Raw genomic sequence first — 26647 nt, 5'->3', positions numbered from 1 at the left:
AGCGATATCGGGGGCATGGCCAATCTGCCCTGAGTGATAAAGAAGGCAAAAAATTGTACTCCTTTGGGAAAAGACTTTATTCCGCTGCTGCCTTACACTCCAGGGTAGCCAACTACCAGGCCTACAATGCCCGATATAATCATTTCTTGTGGGAGAAGGTGAGTCTCTTTCTGGATCTCCTTCTCCAGGACAAAAGAGATGCTGCTAAGTCTTTTCCTTGGGAGGCAGTTTTAGTCTCCAAAGAGGAACTGTACTCTGCCCATCACTCCGTGGAGTGTGTGGCTAAGGTCATGGCTACGTCGGTGGCACTGAGGCACCATGCTTGGCTTCGGTCTTTAGGCCTGCATTTTGAGGCCTGTGCCAGGGTGGACGACTTGCCCTTTGAGGGCTCAAACCTGTTCTTGAAGCAGACCGATGATACGCTCGAGAAGGTGCAAAAGTTGAGGAACACAGTACATTCCATGTCTTACGCGTCCTCATTGCCCAAACCACAGAAGGCTACCACATGGTCGCCTCACCAGGCTCAAAAGCCCCAGGCACACCGTTATCTGTCCTCGGAGCGGTCCCTTCAGACCAACAAGTTCACCACCAAATTCAAGTCTGGCGGACAGCCCAGTAAACCGGGTTTCCAGAAACCCCACACCAGTGTCCAGCCCAAGAAGCAATGACTTGGGGCGCTTTGGGACTCATCTGAGCCCCTTCGCAGAGACTTGGGAAAGCATGACCACGGATCAGTGAGTCCTTACAGTAGTATGTATGGGCTATGACCTGGAATTTCAGGACTGCATCCCATCTCTGGGACTGTGGTGACCCCTCGTACACCAGAATTGGATCAAGAGGTCACCGCTCTGTTGGGAAAAGATGCAATAGAGGTCGTGTCAAATCCAAACAGCACCGGGTTTTCTTCCCAGTATTTCCTGGTACCAAAACCGGACAGGGGTTGGCGCCCTATTTTGGACTTAAGGGCTCTGAACCGACATCTTGTTTACAAACAGTTTTGAATGCTGTCGGTACCGAACACCATGGCTGTCCTCCACAAGGGCCTGTGGATGGTCACATTGGTCCTAAAGGATGCTTATTATCATGTGTCTATATGGCCACAGCATCGGCATTTCCTGAAGTTTCAGGTAGGTGGGATCACCTATCAATGCAAGGCACTACCGTTTGGCCTCGCCATGGCGCCTCGCGTGTTCACAAAGTGCCTTACTCCAGTGGTGGCGTTCCTGCAAGAACATGGCCTACAAGTCCTGCCATATCTCGACAATTGGTTGATAGCAGCAAGTACCCTGCAGGCAGCTTGGGAAGCCCTGAGCTTCGTGGTTGATACCCTCCAAAGTTTGGGGTTCCAAATAAATATCAAAAAGTCTCATTTGGAGCCTACCCAGCAGATTCAGTTCAACGGACTGATTTTTGACATGACTCTGGAAAAGGTCTTCCTTTTAATGGCCCGCATCGTGGCTCTCCAACAGCTGGCAGTCACCTTTTTGGCGGGAGACCCGCAAACTATGCTCTCTGTGCAGCACCTGTTGGGGCATATGGCGTCCAGCGTTTATGTTTTGCCTCGTGCCCGTCTTTGGATGAGGGTCATTCAGCGCTGGTTTCTGGACGTGTTTGATCCTCTTCGGGATCCAGGTCATCTCCGGCATATCCCCCCTTCTAGGGTGAGGGCAATATCCCGGTGGTGGACGAGTGTCTGGCACCTAAGCATTGGTGCCCCTTTTCAGGTGCCTCCTCACTCCCGTATAGTCATGATGGCTGCATAAGAGCTCAGTTGGGGTGCTCACCTGGACGGCCTTCATATGAGTGGGCACTGGTCTCCAGAGGAGCGGAATCATCACATCAATTACTTGTAGCTGTTGGCGATTTTCAACACACTCAAAGGGTTTCTGCCCCTGTTGCAGAGGAGTTCGGTTCTGGTCCAGACCAACAACACATTGGTGGAAGCCTACCTGAACCACCAGGGCGGTACCTCTTCAAGGAGTCTTCTATTGCTGTCCCTAGACCTTTGGTATTGGTGCCTGGACAACAGGGTGTCGCCACAGGCAGTGCAGATTCAGGGTGTCTTGAATGTGCAGGCTGACGCTCTGAGCAGACAGACCGTGGTCTCCCACGAGTGGATGCTGGATCAGGGGGTTTTGAGGGACATTTTGCAGATTGGGGTGTTCTAGCTCTGGACATGTTTGCCTCGCAGGACAATACTCAGTGTCCCCTGTATTGCTCCGGTGGGGGGGCTTGGGCGAGGGGTCTGTGGGGGATGCTTTCATTCGGTCCTGGATGGGCCCGCTCCTGTACATGTTTCCCCCATTCCCTCTCATTTCCAAGGTCCTGAACAAGTTGAGAGTGGATCGGGCCAGGGCTATGCTGATTGCCCCAGGAGACCCTGGTTTCCGACTCTGGCACTTGACTGGAGGCGTCTCCCTGTTCAGAAAGACCTGTTGTCACAGGAATGGGGGAGGGTGTTGCACGCAGACGTTCAACTTTTTCAGTTTTATGGTCCCACCAATGTTTGGCTACAGGTAGCTTGTATTTTTTGCAGATGTTCCAGTGTATCATCCCTGCTGCCTTGTCATGCCTTTGTTTGTAGTCAGTCTGTGCGGTCTTTTTACAACAGCTGATTAGGTGGTCCACGGTTTCATCTGCTTCTTTACAAAGGCGGCACTTGCTGTTTGTGGTGGATTTTTCGACTTTTGCTCTTATTGCATTTGTTCTTAGTGCCTGTTCTTGTGCAGCCAGTATTAAACCCTCTGTTTCTTTCTTCAAGTTGCCATTCTTCAGCCATTGCCAGGTCTTGGTGATGTCTGATTTTCCACTTATATTGTGCAAATATTGACCATGCAGGGGCTTATTTTTCCATTTTTCTGCTCGGTTCTTGACTTGTTCTTTCTTGTAGGCCTGTTTTGTTTCATTGGTGTTGAATAGTTTCGCATTACTGACCATTTGAAGTGCATCTTCTTCACTGTCCTTGATATATTCTTCAAGGCCTCTTTTCTCCTCCTCTACTGTTTGATGGACTTGCAGCATTCCTCTTCCACCTGAGCTGCGAGGGAGGTATAGCCTGTCAACATCACTGCGGGGGTGCAGAGCATGATTGATGTTCATGATTTTCCTGGTCTTACGATCTAGCGTCTCTAGCTCTGCCTGGGTCCAGTCTATTATTCCTGCAGTGTATCTGATAACAGGTATAGCCCAGGTGTTTATGGCTTGTATGGTGTTCCCGCCATTGAGTTTGGACTTGAGGATTTTCCTAACTCTCCTGATGTATTCACTTCCTGCTTTTCTTTTAACTTCAGTGTGTGCGATGTTATCAGCCTGGAGAATGCCCAAGTATTTGTAATGTTCTTTCTCTACCAGGTTCTTGATCTTGCTTCCATTGGGCAGTTCTATTCCTTCTGTTTTTGTTATTTTTCCTCTGTTCATTATTAGACACTTGGATTAGACAACCACATTTGTCTAGTCCAAACTCCATTGCTATATCACTACTGAATATACGGACGGTGTTTAGCAGTGATTCGATTTCTGACTGGGACTTTCCATACAACTTCAGATCGTCCATGTACAGCAGATGGTTGATTTTACTGGATGTTTTAGATGTTTGGTATCCGAGGCCTGTTTTGTTTAGTATTTGTGAAAGTGGGGTCATGGCGATTACAAACAACAGAGGGGATAGTGAGTCCCCTTGTAAAATGCCTCTTCTAATGCTAACCTGTCCAAGTGTCTTGCCATTGATTGTTAAGTGTGTACTCCACATGCTCATTGCTTTTTTTATAAACATCTGAATGTTTTTGCTGACACCAGTTGTTTCTAAACATTTTAGTATCCATGTGTGAGGCAATGAATCGAAGGCTTTCTTGTCGTCAATCCATGCAACACTTAGATTTGTTTTTCTTCTCTTGTAGTTTTCTAAAATCATTTTGTCAATCAGCAGCTGGTCTTTTGTGCCTCTGGTGTTTGGGCAATTTCCTTTCTGTTCACCTGGAAGCTGTTTGTTAGTTAATAAGTGTTGCATCACTTCATCTGCTATTATTCCAGTTCATAATTTGAACATGGTTGGCAGACAGGTTATCAGTCTATAATTACTTGGAACTGCACCTTTTGCTGGGTCTTTCATGATGAGATGAGTTTTCCCAGTTGTTAGCCATTGTTCAATATCACCTCCTTGCAAAATGTGATTGAACTGTTTTGATAGTTGTTTATGAAGGCTTGTTAGGTGTTTAAGCCAAAAGCCATGCAGTTCATCGTCGCCTGGAGCAGTCCAATTTTTAATTTTCTTTGCTCTTTCACTTAATAATTCTGGTGTTATTATTAGATCTTGCATTTGTTGGTTACATTTTTTGACCTCTTTCATCCAGCCTGCTTTTTTATTATAATCTATTGGATTGTCCCATAATTTCCCCCAGAATTGCACTGTTTCTTCTTTATTTGGTGTTTCTAGGTTTCTTGCAGTTTCTCCTTCTATGCTTTGGTAGAAACGTCTCTGATTCGACTGGAATTGGAGATTCTGCCTGTGTTGTGTAGTTCTGGCTTCATATCTGCTAATCTTCTTTGACACTGCTGTTATTTGCTGCTTTATTATTTCCAGGACTTCTCTAATTTTCCTTGAATCTAGGTGGTATTTTTGGATCAGATACTGTTTGGTGTTTTCATTCTTCAGCTTCTTGTCTTTCATATCTTTCAATTTACTAGCATCTGATCTAAGCCTGGAGATTTTATTTTCTAATCTAATCTTCCATTTAGGTGATGTACTACTTTCTTTTTTGACAGGTCCATTGATCTTATATCCGAGCTCTTGTGTTGTTATTGTTGCTGCACTGTACATTAGTTGGTTTGTTTCTTGCAAATTCTTGGTTGTTATTTCTGCAAGTGCAACATTGACATCTTTTAATGCCTGAGCAAGTTGTTTTTTGGCAACTGTTTTTAGAGCTGGAAGTTGAACCCTGGTGGTTGTTTGGTTCATGTGCTCAGTTATTTTTTGCTTTAGTTCTTGTTGCTTTTCTGTTAAACGGCTTTTGGGTTTTTGAGGTGAAGGCAAAGGGGAGGTTGCCTGGTTTTGATTTTGAAACAGTTCAGCCACAGTGGCATCCTCTATTTCCAACACCTCCTCCACCTGCGCCTGAGCAACTGCTTCAGTTGGTGGTAATTCTTTTTCCATCTCTTGAGCCTGTGTTGCTCTTTGCAGTTCTTCCAGCTCAACTCCTGTCAATACTTTATTTCTTATTATGAATCTTCTCTGGTCTGCTAGCCTTTGTTAGCAATAGCAATAGCAATAGCACTTACATTTATATACCGCTCTATAGCCGAAGCTCTCTAAGCGGTTTACAATGATTTAGCATATTGCCCCCAACATTCTGGGTACTCATTTTACCGACCTCGGAAGGATGGAAGGCTGAGTCAACCTTGAGCCCCTGGTCAGGATCGAACTTGTAACCTTCTGGTTACAGGGCGGCAGTTTTACCACTGCGCCACCAGGGGCTCACCAGGGGCTCATTTGTTCTGTTATTTCTGTATCTGGATGCTTCTCTTTCCAAATTTGGTACATTCTTTTTAAATAACCTCTTCTAGTTGGACTAGACTTGTAACAGCAGATCATTATTTCCTTGTTGGCATTTTTCGTATATTTTTTTCGGTTAAGCGACGTTTCTTCCAGTAACTTTGCTGTCTTCAGCCCTGGTTGCGCAACTGAAGATCCTGAGTCCTGTTGCCCACTTGCCACCAGATGTCCAGGGACTCCAGCACCTGGCGCGGTCCTTGTTGACCCGGGCGACGACCAATCCGGTATAGATTTATTAAAGTTACGTCTCACCATATTGTTGATGGGAGAGGCACTCTTTGTCTGGCTCCTCTGGTGAGACCTGTCCAGTATGGTTGGACCTCTGGCATAGCTCTCACCTTCCTCAGAGCACGCAAGCCCCACAACCACGCCAAGGTAGTGCCTCACTGGGGGATGATGATGATGATGATGAATTTGATTTCTATACCACCCTTCCAAAAATGGCTCAGGATGGTTTACAGAGAAATAATAAATAAATAAGATGGATCCCTGTCCCCAAAGGGCTCACATTCTAAAAAGAAACATAAGATAGACACCAGCAACAGTCATTGGAAATACTGTGCTGGGGGTGGATAGGCCCAGTTACTTTCCCCCTGCTAAATAAAGAGAATCACCAAGGTAAAAGGTGCCTCTTTTACCAGTTAGCAGGGGTAATCCACTGACAGCTGCCTTTTTTCTTTCATGTGAAGAGCTATATGGAGAAATGCAATAAAGTTGCGTTCACCCCTCCCCAAATCCTACCATATTTAAAATAAATATATGGAAAATATGGATAAACAATATGGAAGACATTTTTCTAGGCACGGCACATAGCAATAAAAAGGCTCTACAGCTATCTGACTGGTATATGTGTTTATGGATCAAGTCAAATTCACTTTAGGTCACTATTTTCTCCTAGATTGACCTGCAGATGGAAATGGTGAGCACTGTTGCAGGAACTGGAATACAAGGCATGGATAAGGAAGGAGGGGCCAAAGGCGAGGAACAGCCCATTAGTTCACCGTGGGATGTAGCTTTTGGAACCTCAGGTACTTTTTATGAAGATATATACCATACTTCCATCTTTATAGTGGGATTATTTTACTAACTTTGACAGTCTGCTTTAGAGGCTGCTTCATTTAGCCCTGCTGTCAGAGTGCTTTAGGCCACAAATGATTATCCCTCAGTAGCACCTCTCTGTGGCTGACTACCAGATTCCACACCCTGAATGACTATTGTTATAAAATTAACAAGACCTGTGTACTAGATACAGTATATATACCAAAAGCATAAATCCTTTTGCTGGTCTTAAAAAAAAAAACAAAAAAAAAACCCAGACACAGGAGGGTGGATCTTTTATTGTGCTGATAACATTGATATATTTCTCATGAGGTAGAAAAACATGTCACAAGAAATGCTCTTAAAAGAACATTTTTTTTAAATTTTATAACATTTAATGTATTCAAGAGCAGGTCTTGTGCCCATGTGTTTCAGGCTACTATCCCAAATGGATAACAGAATGGATAATGGATAAATTCACATTTAACTATGCCAGTCATCTATTTTTTTCAATGTTTTTGTTCCTTTTATGTTAATGCCAAAAGCCCAGCTGTTTAAGCATGAAAGTAAGGAAGCCTGTGACTCCCACAGATATGTCACTGAGGACTGCACAACCTTTAGAAACATTTTTAGGTGTCAAAGGGGAGATTGACAGAAATCTTGCCCCGTTCCGCAATAAGTCAAGCACTTCATTAGTCTGAATGTTGTCTTGTGTTTTGTAGGTATTTATTTGTTGAATAAGATAGTATCCTTGCTGAGCTTTTATTTGTCTATACAGTTCAGGAAAGTAAGTCCATAGCATTGGATATGTGGTTAAGATAAATCATTGCCCTATCAGGCTTATTAACTTTGTGTGGAAACGAGTTTAAATATTGATTCAGTGTCATTCTAAATTGCAATGTGTCAAAATTATAAGTCCAAGGGATTTTGAATGATCACACTTAGGAAATGTGACTGAGGACTGAATTTCTGTGGTTAGGTAAACATGTAACAGATTGATAGTTACTGTTCCAAAATCCAGAACTCTCTTTGGGGTGAAGAACATTGTATAGGTTTTGTGCAGTCTAAATCTTGCATACTGTGGGAAAATAAAAAAGCAGCTCTTCATTTTAGGCAGCAATTGACTTTGCTCGAGGCTACATTAGTGTTTCCTCATAGCAAGCTCTCAAATTAGATAATGGACTCGCTTTCTTAGACATCCATATATACGTGGCTGGGATCCTCAGTTATAGTGGATCAAGTGTGGATTTAGTACTGCTTGCTTTCAACAACCCTAAATAAAAATAAAAGAAGATATACAGAAAGTTAAAAAGGACATGGTCTTGAATAAGTTATAAGGCTAAAATATACTGACCTTCTCACAACAGATGCTGGAGCCTCAAGCATCAAGACAGAAGTTTATCTTCCTAAGAAAAACGTATTTTTCAGCTTCAAGTGTATCCCATTTGAATTCATGTTTCTGCCACTCCAAAAAGTGGTTGCTAGCATATCTCTGAAGATGATGCATGTAATCAATGTTAGAATTAATAAATTCCCCCTTTTTGTTTTGTGCTTTATATTCTTACTTTAGAGTTCCTGAATTATGTTATATGCATAGTGCTGGAGTCTTAATGTTCCTTATTAATGATCATGTACTTTTGAGTTTGCTGTACCACCCTCTTCTATTTTTATTCAGTACTGTTGAAAGCAAACAGTGCTAAATGCACTTTTGATTGAAGTGTGAAATGTTCTTGAAAGCTACATTCTCTCTGAGCTATGACCTGACTTTGTGATACAAATGTGTGCCTCAGATTCCAAAATACAAGCTTTCTGATGCACCATGAACATTTATTTATAAAGACATCGCTAGCATACATGGTTTTAAGTAAACTCTATTAAAACTTGTAGTCTCTGCTGTCTTAGGAAGATGGTTTTTAAATAATACTGTGAAACAGGGCATGTATGAATATTGGAAAAGGTAACATGAGGTGGGATAGGGTTTTGCTGAGACTGAGGCAGTCAGTGGGCAGGCAGCCTGCCGTATAATACTGTATGCAAGGAGCTACAATCAGATTGTCCAGCATATCCGAACTCATCTCTCTAATATATGCAAAAAGGTGATGACTAATTGACTGATGGTGATCTGTGCTCTGGTTCATCCTTTCTTCCTATATGCACAGTTTCTGTTTTGGAAAGATTTGATAATTATGACTTTTGTTCTGCATGTTATCTGAGAGTTGTACTTTGCTGTTTAATGAATTGCAGTAAATTGAGCACCTTTTCAAAAGTTGCTATTTAGATAATAACTCTACAAACTCTTTTCTTCCACGTTCATGTTCTCTGGGATTTTGCCTCTTTTTGGGTATCTGACCTTCACTGGCACAAAGCTATTTGAATTGAGCTTTCAAGTGCTTGGCTATCTCTTGGATCCCAGTTCTGAGTTTGTTAACTTGCTGTGTTTATGAATGGATCCTTTTGAATGCACTCTTGTTCTCTTTATTTATCATCGGTGTTTACTATACCAATTCTCTTGAATCAGTGCTCTTCAATCCTTGTCCCTCACCTTTTCTCACCATATTCTGAAGCTGAAGGACATGCTGGTAATGGTGTTGCTCTTGCTCTAAATACTTCAGAAAACAAGTTGTTCATTAACTAATTGGCAGCTAGTGTCAGGTTGATCAGTTAGAGAGGCTCTTTCAATTTATTCAGAATTCAGAATTGAAAAATGTGATGGTTAAAAAAAAAATCACAACCAAAGGTCAGTGTTCCCTCTAACAAGGATTTCCAAATGTTGTTAACCACAACTCCCATAATCCCCAATCAAAGGCTATTGCAGCTGGAGATGCTGGGAGTTGTAGCCAATAACATCTGGGAATCCCTGTTAGAGGGAACACTGCCAAAGGTAATCTCCCACGCAAGTGGAGCAATTTATTACTGTTTTAGAAAGACCTTGCAGTGAATTACTTTTCTTCCTCATACAAGTATGTTGCCTAAAACTGGATAACACCAGTCTTAAACTATGTGTATTTGTTTTTAACATACAAAGCAGGGATGAGATAAACTTTAAAGGCGCTTTTGCATGGCTAATTTACCAAAGTTCCTGATTATCTTGTCTCCTGAGATATGCCGCAATAATTCCAAAAATGGCTTTTTTATAACAACTCTGATATATATACAGTAAAAAGTGAAACCTTTATATATTGAGGTGGTTCCCACAATCAGTAGGAACCGCCGAGATGGGGTTTGCGAGGAGGGCGGGCTTAGCCCGCTCTCCTCACAGACAACCCGTCAGTCGGCTGCAGGTGGCTGAACTGGCCGCCCACATGCCTGCCAGCTCCATTACGGAGCCAGCAGGGGCTGGGGAGTTTGGGGGCCACGTGGCCCCCGGAAGCTCCAGCATACCCTGCACAAGTGCGCAGGGCATGCTGGAGAGACCCCCTGAGCCAGGAGGCTGCATTTAGCCTCCCCGCCAGGGGTCTCCTCATGAGTTGCTGTGGCCAGAGCCGCACTGCAACAACTCACGATCAAAAAAGCCGGGTTAGCGGAGCACTTGCTCTGCTAACCTCGGCTAAGGGGAGAGGTATTCAAGCGGGTGACCCGCTTGAGAACAACCGGGCTCAGCTGTGAACCCGATGGTTCTCACGGGCATACCAAATCAGGCTAGGCTCCCTTAGCCCGATTTGGTATGACCGTGAGAATAGCCTCATTGTGTTTTAAGCCTAAAACCTAATTTAAAACTGACTTAAGTCTTAACAGAGTTGATGGTATTCAGTTTGATTTTTGGAACAAGGCAATATTGTTCCAGATATTTATGGGTCTTGCACAGTTAATGTTGAAATTAAGACAGCTAATTCCTTCTAAAATGAAACTGCAATTTCCTAATTTAGTGAAGGACTTTGTTTTAAATAATATACTGTATGTGTGTTCCTTAGCTCTATTAATAAAACAACAGCAGTCCTTTGGTAGTGTGCCTCCATATACTCCCAGTTCTGTGGGTTGCTAGACTTTTTAATATCAAGAACTGCATAATCAAAGAATAAATCCAGAACCAATAATGAATACCAGCTTTCGGACTGTGGCATTTCCAGCAGTTGTCTTGACAGGACTTGCATAATAATCTTACAGAAATTAAGTAGCAATGATATTCTAGCTTTACGAAATTTGCTTTAAGAGTAGCATTGCCTAAATACTTTATCACATTTTCCCCACAACAAATACCATTTTGGGGGGGCTCTCCCAGATCTCCTTCTTATTTATCACCGTAGTTTGACTGTTTCTTTTCCAAATTTTCCTAGTTTTGACTATTAAAATTTTGACTTTAAAATTAAGTTTGGCAGGCCTATAGTCAAAATTTTGAAATTTTTGTGATGTCAATAATAAGCCTTCCACAGGTTCATGACCACCTATAGTTTCATATTTCTGTAATAATGTAGTCAAAATATTTCTGATCTGAAGGTATTGAAACCAATTTGGTCTCTCCAAAATTCATTTACCCCCATTATCTCTGAAAAATTGAATATTAAAATGTAATAGTAATCCAGCTTCATGCACTAAATCTGAAACCCCTGCTAACTTGGCAAAGAGGCACCTTTTAACGTGGTGATTCTCTTTATTTAGCAGAGGGAGAGTAACTGGCCCTGTCCTCCCCCAGCACAGTATCTCTAGTGACTGTTGCAGGTGTCTATCTTATGTTTCTTTTTAGATTGTGAGCCCTTTGGGAACAGGGGTCCATATTTGTTATTTCTCTGTGTAAACCACCCTGAGCCATTTTTGGAAGGGTGGTATAGAAATCGAATGAATGAATGAATTTTAAAAAATCTTAAATAACTGATACTTAGTTTAAAGAGTGATGTCCACCAGTTATTATGGTGAAGAAAATAACTCATTATAAAATACTAGTAACTTTCAGCCTGTTAAATTGACGGGCGCTAGTAGACCTTTGGGGCCAGCTAACTTTCTCTCTCTCCCCCCCCCGTCTCCGGCGGGGCCAAGTGCGCCCGCCGCTGCCATCAGGCCCAGTCTCCCCGCCGTGGAGCCCGATGTTGGCCGCCAGCCCGCCGCCTCCTCCGGCTCCCCCCGGGCCCGCCACCTTCTCCGCCCTCCCCTGCCACCTCCTCCCGCCCGGGCCCACCGCCTCCTCTGACCGGGGCCAGCGCCACCCTGCCGCCTCGCCCGGCTTCCCCCGCCGCCTCCTAGCTTCGCCTGGCCGTCCGGCGGCGGCGGCGGCTGCTTGTCCTCGGTCCGCCCGCCCGCCCGGCGGCGGCCGCTTCTCCTCGGCCTGCCGCTGCTCCTCCCCCCACCCAGTGGCGGTGGCAGCCGCTTCTCCTCGGCCCGCCGCTTCGCTTCTCCTCCACCTGCCCAACATGGCGGCCGGCGCCCGCTCCATGTCTCTCTCGCCGTGTTCTGCGCATGCGCGCACCACGCATGCGCAGAACACCCGAAAAAGACACGGACGCAGGTACCCAACCATTTTATTATATATAGGATAGTTGTAATGGGATAATCCTGGGCAAAGCTGTTTTTAAATTTATAGCAAACTGACAAAATTGGTAAATTTTTACTAAATCGTAATTTTCATCTTTGACTTCTCTCTTCTTGTTTGACCATAACAAACTATGAAATGGTACATTTACTTCCTTTTGTAAAGCGGACACAAATCGCTGGATTGCTTTAGGCCTGCTGAGCACACTATGGCCCTTTATTTTGCCCCTCTAACCCACTTTTTGTTGTGTTGGGAGCAATTTTGGGGCTTCCGGGAACCTAACCCCCACTATCCCATTGCTCCAATGACTCACTATTCACAGTTTCCATATCTGCAATAATTGCAGAGAACAGAACTCGCATGAATATAGAGGTCCTCCTGCATCTGTCTCTTAGTCCTTTGTGAGAGCTAGTGTTGTTGTATTGCTTGTGTTGGCTTTGGAAAATTCAAGCTCTGATCACTGCTCAGCCATGAAACTCTCTTGGTGGCTTTAGGCAAGTTACTGCTTCTCAGCCTAACCCTTCCTACCTATCTACCTCACAGCATTGTTCTGAGGGTAAAACTAACCCCACATATGTAAGTTTGAGCTCTGCAGAAGAAAAGTGGAGTGCAAGCATGTAATTAATAGTTGGTGGCATTAATCATTTTCCCTTCATTTGTTCCAACCATTATCTAGAAGAGATTAAGGAAACAGTTCACTCTAAGGGCTTGACCATTTCAGATTGTAGGTAGGCTTGCATAATAGAATCCTTCCCATCTATGTGTAGGAAAAAGAGATTACTGCACACCTATAATGTCAGGTGACCTTGAATGATTTTCCATGTGAAAGGGATTTTTTGTCTGGAGGAACCATTCCACAATATTAGCTCCCATCTCTAGTCTGAAGTGGTACAGTCTAGGTTTACCATCTCAGTTAGAACTACTAGGCCTCTATTTCTGCTTGCTCTATAGCCCTGACCTATTGTTGTATGACTATGAGGAAAGGCAGTGTTTTGTTTTGGGTTATTTCCATCAGACTTAGGCTGCTGTGATAAACTTTATTAATAGTGTGGGCCTCCTACGGCTCGATCGGCCTAATGGGCTAGATGCAGCCTGTGGGCCATACACTGCCTAAGTCCATCTATCCTCCAAGCATTATATGACCTGGAATTCTTAACTGTAATGGAAAGGATATTGGTTTTTTAGGAAAGGTAAGAAGAAAGCAGTTATAAGGCCTGATAATACATCAAAAGCTATATTTTATTGTTGGTGCATGTTTAAACCATGACTATCATCACAAGGCTTTGATACTGAAAACAGTACTGGCAGTAAGAATGTACATACGCTAATAAGGATAAGCTACATTAGTTTGAAACTAGTCCCCAGTTGGAATGTAGAGTTTAATTACATAAAAATGAAGGAATTACTTTGTTCTTTTTTATTAGGTTAGCTCTTTTATAGTAAAAGTACTTAGGTAAATCCTTTCCATAGAAGGATTGTAGAAAGTATCTAGGTTTTCTACCAATATAATGAGAAGAGAATATTAATACAATATTTTGGTTTTCTGTGGTATTTTTCAATAAGGCCAGTCTTCCATAGATAGAGATACAGATATTCATATTCTTCTAGTATGCCCACTTAAGATTAAAAAATAACATAACTCATTCGTGGAAAAGATGGATTTTTTTGTTATAGGCTTCATTGTTTAATGTAAGAGAGACTGTTTATAAAATAGCTCTGTAGCAATTTCTTTTCCAGTTTGTGTTTTGTAGACACTGAACAAAGCCAGCTATTTCCAAGATCCTGAACTATTAATGGCCATTGTTCTCTAGTCAGTCCTAGCCACAATCCTGCATGCGATTATAAAATTGGTGAAAATCTCATGCATAATTATTTTCAGGATTGTGGAATATATTATTGTTTTGTAAAATGTCTTTCGAGATACAGCTATATATGGTAATTGTTCTGTCCTTTCTTTAATATGACTTAAATTAAGTCTATCTTTCTTCAGTACACAATTTGTCTGTTCAGCAACCTTGCGAGTTTCATTTTCATTTGAAAGAGAAGTTGGTATGGTGACTTCCTCTAATGTAATACGTATTTTAATTCCCACAAGGCTACTGTTGTTCTTCTGCCTAATGTCTGACACTAGCACAGCAGCAGTTGTTATATCTTCTTTCCAGGATCTTTGGCAAAGTAATTTTCTTATTTTTTACTATTGCATAATCTTTTTGTGGGAAGAGACTAAAATGCTTCATAAATTTAAAATGCATTACGGTTGTTTGTTTATCTGCAGTAGTATATTTAGCAATCAATCCAAAAACTTAATCACATCTGAACTTGAATTATATTAACACTTTAGAAGATAATGATGTGCTTCACATGAGCAGTGTGAAACGCCAAAACATAGTCTGCAAGGAGAGTGAGTTTGACCCGCTCTCCCCGCAGACAAGCAGAGAGCCCTCCCTGGGTGGCCAGATCAGCCACCCAGATTATTACCAGCTCCGTCACGGAGCCAGTTGGGGCAGTGGGGTTTGGGGTCTCCCGGCCCCCCGAAGTCCCAGAATGCACTGTGCGGGTGCGGGTGGCATTCTGGGGAGCCTCCCAACACCAAGAGGCTTGTAGTCTCCCAGTCGGGGGAGCTACTCGTGAGTCGCTGCAGCACGGATTTGCTCCGCAGTGACACAGGATCAGGAAAACAGGGTTGGCGGAGCACGCGCTCCGCTAACCTTGTTTAAGGGGGGGCACTTACGTGGGCTTGCCGCCAGGAGCCACACAGCTCCTGTTGCAGCACACAACCAGCCGAAACCGGGCTGGGCTCCCTTAGCCTGGTTTTGGCTGGTCATGAGAACAGCCTTATAGTGTTAGTTACACTGATATAAAGTATTATTTTCTGTGATTTAGTGCTGAATTAAAGTAGATTTAAATGTTTATCCAAAAAAGCACATCAAAAAGGTTGGGGCAGGAACATATCCTTTATAGGTAAAAAGATCATTCCAATTATAGAAAGCTGTAGGAAGACAGTGGAGTAAAGATGTAATGAACCCACCTGTCCCTGAATGTCAGGATTATAATGGTAGGAGTAGTATTCAGTGAGGCCTGAATCTGAATGAAAGCTTGTATATAGAGCAGGTATAAAGCATATACAGCCATTACTATAGCCAAATCTTCATTGGGATTGAAACTACAGCATTATTATTTACATTCAAAGGAGTGATTCTGCACTGAGCCAAACTAGAAATCTGTAAGTATTTATCTGTCTACTCATAAGCTAGGCATATGTGGCAGTTATTTGTTAGCATACATTATGTTCCATGAAAGCTGGAATATAATTTGTGGTATCTAGTTGTGCAAGAAGTTTTGATCAGCTAATGCATTCAACTTAATCTGATTAACCAATAGCTGAGGAAGAGTAAAGCATCTCTTTGTTAGCATTTCATAAACGACCAAAGAACTAAAGCACTGGGTAGCATCTAGATCAGGCCTGCTCAACTTAGGCCCCCCAGCTGTTTTTGGACTACAACTCCCATAATTCTCAGCCACAGCAGCTAATAGCCAGGGAGTATGGGAATTGTAGGCCAACATCTGCAGGAGGGCTGAAGTTGAGCAGGCCTGATCTAGATGAAGACTTATGCAAGGGGCAGTTTTCACTCATTCCCCTTTCCCTCTGCAACCCCTTGTGCACACCAAAAATATGTCCCTGAAGGTTGGTGTTTCCTCAAAGACATGTTTTTACAAGGTACGGGGAGCTTGAGACTAAAGGGGGAATGAGTGGAAATTGCCCCTTACACCACATGGAAACAGAAGGATTCCACTCGCACAAGTCTGGATGCTGCCTATTGAACTAACCCTTTTTACATATATTTGTTGAATTGTAAGGATGTGCCATATTTTCTCACAAAGAACTTGTAGATTAGCCTTTAAAAAAAAACAGAAGAAGGAAGTGCAGGACTTAAAGGGTGGGGACTTTCTAGCAGGACATTCACAGAAACTAGCTGTCAAGTGCTTTTTCTTGGGGGGAAACTGGAGAATTTTTAGAGGATCCCTGGATTACATAGGTACAAGGAGGCAGCTGAAATGTTCTCTTACCCTTCTTCCCTCTGTAGGAAGCAGCAGCCCTCTCACTTCTCTTAGCAAGCAGTAAGTGTGGGGAGTAGAGTTTACAATCATTAGAAGAAGAATGTAATGGGGGGGAACAGCTGGGGGTGAGCTTTCTGTTTGACTTATAACAGGAAGCTTCTGAACTGCGAGCTCTGGGCAGTTGGAATGTACACAAAACGGATTTTGCATTTTGTTTTGAGCTCTATACGAAACGCAAAATGGCCGAAATGTTTCATCAAAACAGCGAACAAAACGGCTGTTTTGACAAAACAACTTGAAACTTTGAGTGTTTCAGTCATAGGGAACAATAGGGAAATGTGAAACACATAAATGGGCAAGTGGGCAATTTAACAAATTCTTTACTTTCCCCCCCAATTCCCCATAGTATCCTATGAGTGGTAGGTAGCACCCATCATACCCTACCACACAACCCACTTTTGAAATTCCTTCCTTTTGTGTTCCTCCCTCCCTCCATCCAATAGGGGCAGAGTTGCCCATGACAATATCTGATTTGTATGATAAGCTAACCAAGAAGCAAGGAAATTGCAAGTCAATCGGAAGCCAGTGCTAGAAAACCAATCAGAGGAAAATAGGCCTTCAAAATGTCAAAACATTTATAGATTAAAACAGGGTTGTTTTGTTCGAAGCTCAAAACAGGCCCTATTTAAAGAGGGTGTTTTGTTTTGAGCTCAAAATACTTGAAACAGCCCATTTCAAGTCAAAATGTTTCATCGTTGAAACATTCTGCACATCCCTACTAGGCAGGTGTTGTTGTCTTTACTTTCCCCCCCAATTCCCCATAGTATCCTATGAGTGGTAGGTAGCACCCATCATACCCTACCACACAACCCACTTTTGAAATTCCTTCCTTTTGTGTTCCTCCCTCCCTCCATCCAATAGGGGCAGAGTTGCCCATGACAATATCTGATTTGTATGATAAGCTAACCAAGAAGCAAGGAAATTGCAAGTCAATCGGAAGCCAGTGCTAGAAAACCAATCAGAGGAAAATAGGCCTTCAAAATGTCAAAACATTTATAGATTAAAACAGGGTTGTTTTGTTCGAAGCTCAAAACAGGCCCTATTTAAAGAGGGTGTTTTGTTTTGAGCTCAAAATACTTGAAACAGCCCATTTCAAGTCAAAATGTTTCATCGTTGAAACATTCTGCACATCCCTACTAGGCAGGTGTTGTGGGCTTCTGCAATGAGCAGGGATTATGCACGGAAATATGGTATACATTACATAAAATATATGCCCTGTACTTTCATATTGACATTGCAGTGTTGCTTGAGCTTTGAGGGGAAAGTTAGCTCACACAACTGTTGCTCAAGGAATAAATAAAATACATGGGCACACACACATGGCCATGGAAGTAAGCTTCACTGATTTCAGTGGGATATATTTCCCAGTAAGTGCATAAGACTGCAGCCCTGAACTCATCCAACCTATCAACCTCAAACATTAGTTCCTAATATTGTCCACCAGCATGCACTCTGTTTTCAAACAAGGAAGTATTCAGTTATTTTGAATAAACTGTTACTCACATTTCTGGGGGTTTGTAAAATTTTGGAAGTGGTTATTTTTCAGGAAAGGAAGGCTCCTTAGGTAACATTGTATTTGGTTTTTTAAAGCTATTAATTATATATGTAAATTAAGAACAAAAGGAAATGAACCAAGTATGTGTACTATTCTAATTAGTATACAAATTGTTCATTTATCTTGTATCATTTTCTAATTTATATTGTTTATTCATTCATTTAGAGGAGATGAGGGAACACCACATGCATTTATAAGATTTTGGAGCAATATACTGTATAACAGAACTGATTGCCTGATTGCCCTGTCGGCACTGAGTTTCTTTCTTTCTTTCTTTCTTTCTTTCTTTCTTTCTTTCTTTCTTTCTTTCTTTCTTTCTTTCTATCACATCCCTAGCTCTGTCATTGCTTTCAGTGGCCAGCACGGAATGCAGAGGTGTAGGCCACTTCTCCCATGGAAATTATAATGACTTTCGCTCCTTTCCTTTTCCTGTATTCACCACAGGGGAAAACCGACGAGGAAATTGTGCTTCTAAGAAGTGTGGCTTTGTTTTAGTTCTGTTTCTGAATAGCACATTTCACCCTGGTTCAAAAATCCCAGTTTGAGTAGGTGATGTAATTTCTGACCAGAGCTTTTTACTGTTTGCTTTCAGAGTTTTTGAACCTGTTTACCATAACCAAAAATTCAGATTTCTGGAATGAGCAAGAGAGTTTTCAAGGATTTCTGAACAAATAAAGTGCTTATAACATGCCACATAGGTTTACCAAATTATTCCGTTGGAATCTCATAGGGCATAAAGTAGGGGATATAGTTGAAGATTCAAAACCTGACACTCACTCCTTTGGTTGACTACCACAACATCAACTCTAACAGAGCACTGGCAGAACACAGAGAAAGCTCCGAAATATTTGCACTCCTGCACAACAGTGCCTGTACTTTGGAAGTATGGGGGCTATCACTGCAAGCATACTGGTGTTAGAAGCATATACATTGTGTATTAATTATGTCATCATGAAGGGAAGGGATAGGTTGAATCCCCACTGCAGTGGGGATTCCTGAATACATGCCGTTACTTTAAATGCTTCATTTTGGGAAACCATTGCTGGGTGGCTCATTATCTGTTAACAGAAACCCCATGACATTGAGAATATATTCCGTTTAGGGGATGGGGCAGCTCTGGGAGGAGCACCTGCATGCTTGCATTCAGAAGATTCCAAGTTCCATCCCTGGCATCTCCAAGACAGGGCTGAGAGAGATTCCTGCCTGCAACCTTGGAGAAGCCGTTGCAGGTCTGGGTAGACAATACTGAGCTAGATGGACCAATTGTCTGATGGTATATGGCAGCTTCCTGTGTTGCTATGTTGGATGAATTTTCTCCCTCCTGAAAACAGTTCTGGGAAGTAGAGCAATGTACATCTAATATTTCAGTGCATTCTACCCACTCCCAAAAAGCAAGAATTAAATTCACAATATATTAGAACAGTTAGGACCTGGAATATGTAGCTGCTTTTGTGGGCCTGATCATGCTTCACTGCCCTGCCTTTCAGTGGCAAGAGCTGCAATGATGATTGAGATAGTTGCCATTTTGCAGGTTGAGAAAGAGACATAATCAGACCCAGTAGCAGCCAGTACAGAGTGAGAGGGTGGTAAATGAGTGGCAGGTGAGGCTCATTCCCACTCACCTCTCTCCACCCTAGCTGCCTCATTTTGCCCTGCCATCTCTGCTGCCATGTTAATTTCAGGTGCACAGGATGCTTATTCATCAGGTTGGGGAACTGGGTGAATGAGCAGCCTGCATGCCTGGGGTTAACACAGCAGTGGGGATGGTGAAGCAAAATGAGGTGGCCAGGGTGGGGAGAGATGAGTGGGAATGAGCTGTACCTGCAGCTTGTTTACTGCCCCCTCCCTTACTCTACCCATATTGGCTGTGACTGGTCAGACCAGCCTCTTCAGTTTATTTATTTTATTTATTCATTCATTCATCAAACTTGTATACTCTCCCGAACTCATATTTCTGGGCTGTTCACAATTATATAAAACAGTTAAAAACACATAAAAACAAATAAAACCTAACAATTTAGAAATCAGTCACAAAATTAAAACCTATAAATTATCCAGAAGCTGAAAAAGCCTGAGTAAAAAGATGGGTTTTAAAATATTTTTTTAAAAACTGTCAGAGAAGGGGAGGATCGTATCTCAATAGGGAGCGCATTCCATAGTCCCGGGGCAGCAACTGAGAAGGCCCGTCTCCATGTGGCCTCCAGACGAACTGGTGGCAACTGGAGATGGACCTGCACAGACGACTGCAATGGATGGTGGGGCTCATAATAAAGGAGACATTCTCTCAAATACCCAGGGCCCCAGCCATTTAGGGCTTTATAAGTTATAACTAGCGCTTTGTATTTTGCCCGGAAACCTATAGGCAGCCAATGTAACTCCCATCAGCAGAGGTGTAATGTGGCCTCTCCGAGATGACCCAGAGACCAGCCTGGCCACCGCATTCTGAACCAACTGAAGTTTCTGGACTACATACAAAGGCAGCCCCACGTAGAGCAAATTTCAGAGGTCAAGTCTGAAGGTTGCCAACATATGTACCACTGTTTTTAGGTCACCGATCTCCAGAAATGGACGCAGTTGGCGTATCAACCAAAGTTGATAGAAAGCACCTCTGGCCACCGCCTCAACCTGAGAAACCAGGGAGAGGTGTAGATCCAGAAGTACTCCCAAACTGCACACCTGTTCCTTTTGGGGAATTGTGACCCCATCTAGAACAAGTAGATCAAAATCGTGTCTGGAGTTCCAACCCCGCACAATAAGTACCTCCGTCTTATCTGGATTCAATCATCTTATTCTCCCTCATCCAGCCCATTACTGCTTCCAGTTTGGCATTCAGGGAGGATATGCCATCTCCTGAAGAAGTTGACATGGAGAAGTAGATCTGGGTGTCATCAGCATACTGATAATACCCCGCTCCAAATCCCCTTGTGATCTCTCCCAGCGGTTTCATGTAGATGTTAAAGAGCATTGGAGAGAGCATCTAGCCTTGAGGGACACCATATTTAAGCTCAGATTTTGAAGAGCAACAATCTCCAGTTGTAACCATCTGGAACCTCTCCTAGAGGTAGGAGCGGAACCACTGTAAAACAGTGCCTCCCACCTCCAACACCCTCAGACATTCCAAAAGGATACTATGGTCAATAGTATCGAAAGCTGCCAAGAGATCCAAAAGGACCAACAGAGTCACCCTTCCTCTGTCAATTCCCAATTGGAGATCATCCATTAGGCCGACCAAGGCAGTCTCAGCCCCGTAGCCCACCTGACAACCAGTTTAAAATGGGTCTAGATAATCAGTTTCCTCCAAGCGCCACCATCCTCTCAATTACCTTGCCCAGCCATGGGAGGTTGGAGACAGGCCTATAGTTGCTCAACTCTGAGGGATCTAATGCAGGTTTCTTTAAAAGAGGTCTAATAATTATTATTAATAATAATCCTTAAGACAAGGAGGCAGCCTGCCCTCCCTCAGAGAGGCATTCATAATTTCCACCAAACCTCCTACGACCGTCTCCTTGCTAGATAGAACAAGCCATGTTGGACAAGGGTCAAGAGAACAAGTGGTGGACTTCACTGCCCTGAGTAGATTGTCCACATCCTCAGGAGTCACAAGCTTAAACCGATCCAGTCGAATCACATAAGAGGAGTTGTTGGACACTTCCAGTTCAGACATCGAATTAATAATGGAGTCTTGATCTAAGTTGGCCCAAATCCAAGAGATTTTATCTGCGAAAAATTCTTTAAACAGCTCACAGCGGGTCACTGATGACTCCAAATTCTGATTCAGGGGAGGAGGGGCAGATACTAGTCCCCTCACAACCCTGAACAACTCTGGACGTGAACTCGCAGAAGCAATACAGGCAGAAAAGAACTGCTTCTTTGCAGCACGTATTGCCTGAGCATAGATCTTTAAATATGCTCTATGTCATAATCTGTCTGATTTGAGTCAAGTCTTTCTCCATTTGTGCTCCAGTCACCTACCTTGCTGCTTCAGGCCCCGTAGATCTTCCATATACCAAGGGGCCAATTTTGAGGCAGGTTGGAGGGGACGCTTAGGAGCAATCGTGTCTACTTCCCTGGTGAGCAAGTTGTTCCAATCCTCAACCAGGGCATCAACAGGATCACTGGCAGAGCAAACATTAAATCCCTCCAAGCCTTCTTGGAATCTACTGGCTCCAATAACTTCTTTGGGCGGACCATTCTAATAGGCCCCTCGCTCCTGCGGAGGTGGGAAGGAGTCATAACTCTAACCTTAACCAGGTGGTGGTCCATCCATGACAATGAGGAGATCACAGGAGTCCCCACCCATGCAACACCACCCTGATCAGAGTAAAGGACCAAATCAAGCGTGTGACCTGCAATATGCGTCGATCCAGAGATCACTTGAGATAGGCCCATAGTTGTCATGGCATGTATGAACTCCTGAGCTGCCTCGGACAGATTGGTCCCGAAATGGACATTGAAGTCCCCCAGCACCAGAAGTCTGTGAGACTCCAACATGAGCTTCGCAACCAAGTCCATGAGCTCAAGGGATTCCATTGAGCAGCAGGGCAATCGGTACACCAAAAGAAGTCCCAATCTATCCCTGGTCTCCAAACTTAAGTACATACATTCGATGTGGTCTGATACCCTAACAGGGACCCTGGTAAGGGAGATGTTATCCTTATAGACCACAGCCACTCCACCTCCCCACCCATGTCTCCTCACCTTCTCCTCTACAGAATATCCTGGAGGGAGATACTGGGCCCAAACTGGGCCACTAGCCTCTCCCAACCAAGTCTCAGTAATTACACAAGGTCAGTATTACAAGTCTCACTATTACACCAGGTCAGCTCCTTCATCTATAATCAACTCACGGGTGATTCAGGTTTATTTTGGACCAACCTGGCATTGCAGAGAAACAGGATAAGGCTATGTGGGTTGTTGGCAGTGCTCTCTGAGGTCAGAGAGCTGGCAGGACAGCCGGAAGGGGGGACAGTAATTAGATTTCTGACCATGACAACTGTCCTTTCCCTGGAACGGCTGCTGACCTGATAACATTACTCCTTTTATTCCCCACCAACCCTGGGATAGCTGCCCCACATTCAGAGGCGCCCCCTGTCTCCCCATCTCCAGATGAACCCAAACATATTACAGTAATTTCAGCCCAATTCTAAAAACAAATAAACTAATTAAGCAGAAGCCCCACTGTTGAGTAACTCCTCCCTAATCTGATAACTGAACAGAGAGTCCGACCCTCGCCCTCGTAGTCCCCCAAAGTGGCTCCCCCAAAAGGGCAACCCCCTTTGGTGGTGGCCCTGCTGCCACTGGCAGTGTGCCTATATTGTCCTGGGCAGCAGCTCCAGCAGGTGGAATTCAGGAACAAAAACTGTCCAGTCACCTTTAGCCCCAATCCTGCGAGGACTCATCAGCACAGACAGTCCGGTGGGGGAGCAAATGGCAAACAAAGGTGGGAGCAGAAGAGGAAGCAGCCAGGCAAGGACCCAGCCTCTCACTCTGGGGTCTGCAAAGGCTAGATGATGTCTTTCCTCTTCTCTCCTCTGGTAGTTGTGGTGGTGAATAGTAGGGGAAGACTGTTTGGAATAGGAGTGGAGAATGCCAATGGGGAAATGGCTGATATTACTACTTCCCTTCCACTTGCATCATCCCCGACAGTCTTTAGCAACTTTTCTGTAATTATCAGTAAAGTGGATGAACCAGTCAGTGGGAACAAGGGGGTGGGAAATAGATTGGAAATAGTTTTTAGACTATCAAGGAAATACAAATTGAAGCAAGTTGCATTATGTTTTTGATCTTTTGGTAACTTTCAGTACGTTGGGTCTTAAAGTGATGATATCCATTTTTACATGGATGTGATGTGTGATTATCTTATTACTTAGAGACGGCACGGGGCACTCTGGCCAAGTGGGCAGGGAGAGGGGGGAGTGTAAATATATGTATATATGTAATTGCTGTTTCAATATTAGTATTTTACTATTCTTTTCTTCTATGTTCTCCTAATGAAGACTTACTAATACTCAAAATGTGTTTGGGCCTAAGTGTTCTGCTCAGTAAAAGCTTACCTCCTGTACTCATCTACAACTTTTTTTCACTTTATAGAGGAAATAACTCTTCACAGGCCAAGACGTAAATAGTATCTGCTTGTTCTTCAGGGCCTGTTCTGATACTTTTCCATCCTGGGGTTTTGTTTACAGTGAAAACTTAAGCAAACCCTGAGCTTATACACTCTCTTCTCTGCCTCATTCCCTCAGAAACAAGTGAACAATGAAGAGCCTTTGTTTTTACCTGAGTTCTGGATCTCTCTAACCTTGCAAGATAGATGTTTTACATTACTGTGGGTTTTATCTATCAGGATCAGGGAAATTCTGCATTCTGTAAGCAAAGACTCACTCATTACTACCCATAATGAAGAAGATAGGCAAAGAAGCATGGAAGTCAGGTCCTGCTCCCAGTCTTGTCACTGGGTAGAATCCCAAGATGAAATAGTATTATCAACGGGTCCTTATTTGCATATTCCAGTTTGTGTTCTTCAATAATGAATGAGCATAACAAAACTTGTTTAAAAACAACCAAATATCTTTGTTCCCCAAAATTAATTTTATTGGCTGGCATCCAGGCTAGTACTGTGCCCATAGAGTGGTGCTGAGTTCCAGACTTGCTATGCTATGCAACGAGGAAGGGAATTTCCCGTTGCCTCTGAAGCCCATTGCGCATAATGAAAATGGTATATTTTTGAGATGCACAGTGCACTTCAGAGGGAAGGGGAGATGGGTGACAGCACAACATAGTTTGGAATTCAGCACTGCTGTACCTGCACAGTGCTAGAGTGGATGTCAGCCACTTTCTGATAATCATTGTTCACCAGTAGTAACTGTGTCACATGTTATCTTCAGTTCTAACATGATCATTTTAATGATACAACATTTTTTAAATTTATCATATTTTTACACTGCCTGGCATGTGCATTCCTAGGCAGTGTACATAAATTAAAATACAACAAATATAAAAATAGGATGAAATGATTAAAATAACTATAATATAAAACCAATTACAATTAATTAAAAGCCTGAGAAAACAGATGTGTCTTAAGGGTTTTAAAAACAGCCATAGATGGAGCAACTCTGTTTTTAACAGGGTGTGAATTCCAGTACCCTGGGGCAGCAACAGAGAAGATCTGGCCCTGAGTTAGCCATCAAATGAGTAGTAGCCATAACTGGACCTTTCCAGATGATCTTAATATGTGGGAGGGTTCAGACAATGACAGGAGGTGCTCTCTTAAATACTCTGGATCGATTTTTATTTATTTTTATTTTTTTAACATAAATTAGTTTTAATAATGAATCATCATGACTCAGCTTTTAAGGCTGACTTTTTGAATATATCAGGAGATAATAGTAAAAAACATTAGCCTGTTTTAGACTAGATTGTAAGGTTTCAGAGACAGGTTTTTTGTACTATCAGTTTTTGTATAACACTATAAACTATTAAAAATTCTGTGAAGTAAATTCAGCATTATTACTAACAGTTTAGGGCTTGTATTTTTTGTTGTCTACTGAATGATTAGTAATGTAATCCTGTCTTTGAGCAACAGAAGTAAATCTTGTGACAAGCGTTCACCTACTACCAGTTTTATTGAAGTTATTGTATTTATAGTTTCAGCTACCCATGAAGATGACATTCTGTGGATTGCCATGGCAGGTACACATCAGATCTGGGCACTCATGTTGGAATGTGGAAGGCTACCTAAAGGAAGGTTAGTTCGAAAGTTAAAATGGGTTAAAAAGCACCAGTTTAATATTGATGAGAAGAATATATAGTTCCATTTGGCATCACATCTTGCTATATGTTTTTGTATTTTCATTGCTCCATATGCCACTTGCTTATCCAGCATATTCAGGAAGCCGCCCATACTGGCTGACATCCAGAACTTCCAGGAGATAGATTTGGGAGGCAGAAGGGAAGATCACCAAAATTCCCCCCTCACACAACAGAAAACCCTGGCAGTTTGGCAGAGGGTTAGTCTTGATGTCTGCTATTCTTCTGATTCATGAATGTTAGATTAGTGTTCCTGTTTCTTCCAAAGCAAGTGTAATCCTTGATCAGAATTTATTTTTGCTGAGTATAATTTGCAAAACATAATGAAGAGAGAAAGAAAATCCCTGCTCAGAGCTGGGGCAAGGCATTTGTGTGCCCTAGGCCAAGTCTGAAAATTACTCTCCCAATGAATGTATGGAGTACATAATTTTACCTTTTAAAATCAGTTCCTACACCTGTTCCTGACTTCCACACAGTATTTCCCGCCCAGTTTTTCATTGGCGTTTGAAGTTGGGTGGAGCATCACAGGTGAAAGTTGGGAACTGGCACAGGAAATAGAGGTCAGTGGGTTCCGATAACATGCCCACCTGGAGCACACGCTCCGAGTTCCCACCCTAGTGGTTCCAGCCTTACTTTCATATGGTCATGCGCAGAGGCCATGTTCATGCCGGCATGGCACATGGGCAGCTGAGAGATGTCGGGCTGGCGTGCAGGCATAGGGAGGATCACCGGGATTACAGCAGTGGCAGCAATCGGAGTATGGCCCTGCTCTTCTCTGCTTTAAAGGGGCTGTGTAAGCCTTCATTTTAAAAGAGATTCAGATGCTGTGATTCAGATGCTGAATTGCATTTTGAGCACATCCCTACTGCCCTTTTCCTTTGCAGTGATTTAAAGAAAGGGACCTGCCTTCGGTATGCTGGGAGTGGGAATGAAGAGAACCGAAACAATGCATATCCTCATAAAGCAGGCTTTGCCCAACCTTCTGGTCTCTCTGTTGCTGCTGAAGAACCCTGGAACTATCTCTTTGTAGCAGACAGCGAGAGCAGCACTGTGCGAACGATCTCTCTGAAAGATGGAGCTGTGAAACACCTTGTAGGAGGAGAGAGAGACCCAATGGCAA

The 26647-nt window shown here is 43.0% G+C and overlaps 1 protein-coding gene across 4 annotated transcripts in view; it reads left to right on the top strand.

Annotated features, from left to right (window-relative positions):
- NHLRC2 (NHL repeat containing 2) overlaps nucleotides 1–26647 on the top strand; it is a 71796-nt gene that overhangs the window by 29423 nt on the left and 15726 nt on the right. For all 4 annotated transcript variants that reach the window (XM_053312066.1, XM_053312065.1, XM_053312063.1 and 1 more), the window contains 3 exons: nucleotides 6447–6576; nucleotides 25366–25465; nucleotides 26412–26643. In XM_053312066.1, coding sequence (XP_053168041.1) covers nucleotides 6447–6576; nucleotides 25366–25465; nucleotides 26412–26643 — 462 coding nt within the window. The remainder of the gene's footprint in view (nucleotides 1–6446; nucleotides 6577–25365; nucleotides 25466–26411; nucleotides 26644–26647) is intronic.

The sequence above is a fragment of the Hemicordylus capensis genome, chromosome 3 (genome assembly GCF_027244095.1).
Source record: "Hemicordylus capensis ecotype Gifberg chromosome 3, rHemCap1.1.pri, whole genome shotgun sequence".
NCBI lineage: Eukaryota > Metazoa > Chordata > Lepidosauria > Squamata > Cordylidae > Hemicordylus > Hemicordylus capensis.
Note: the sequence above shows the minus strand (reverse complement) of the source record. Positions and strands in the feature narration are given on the sequence as shown.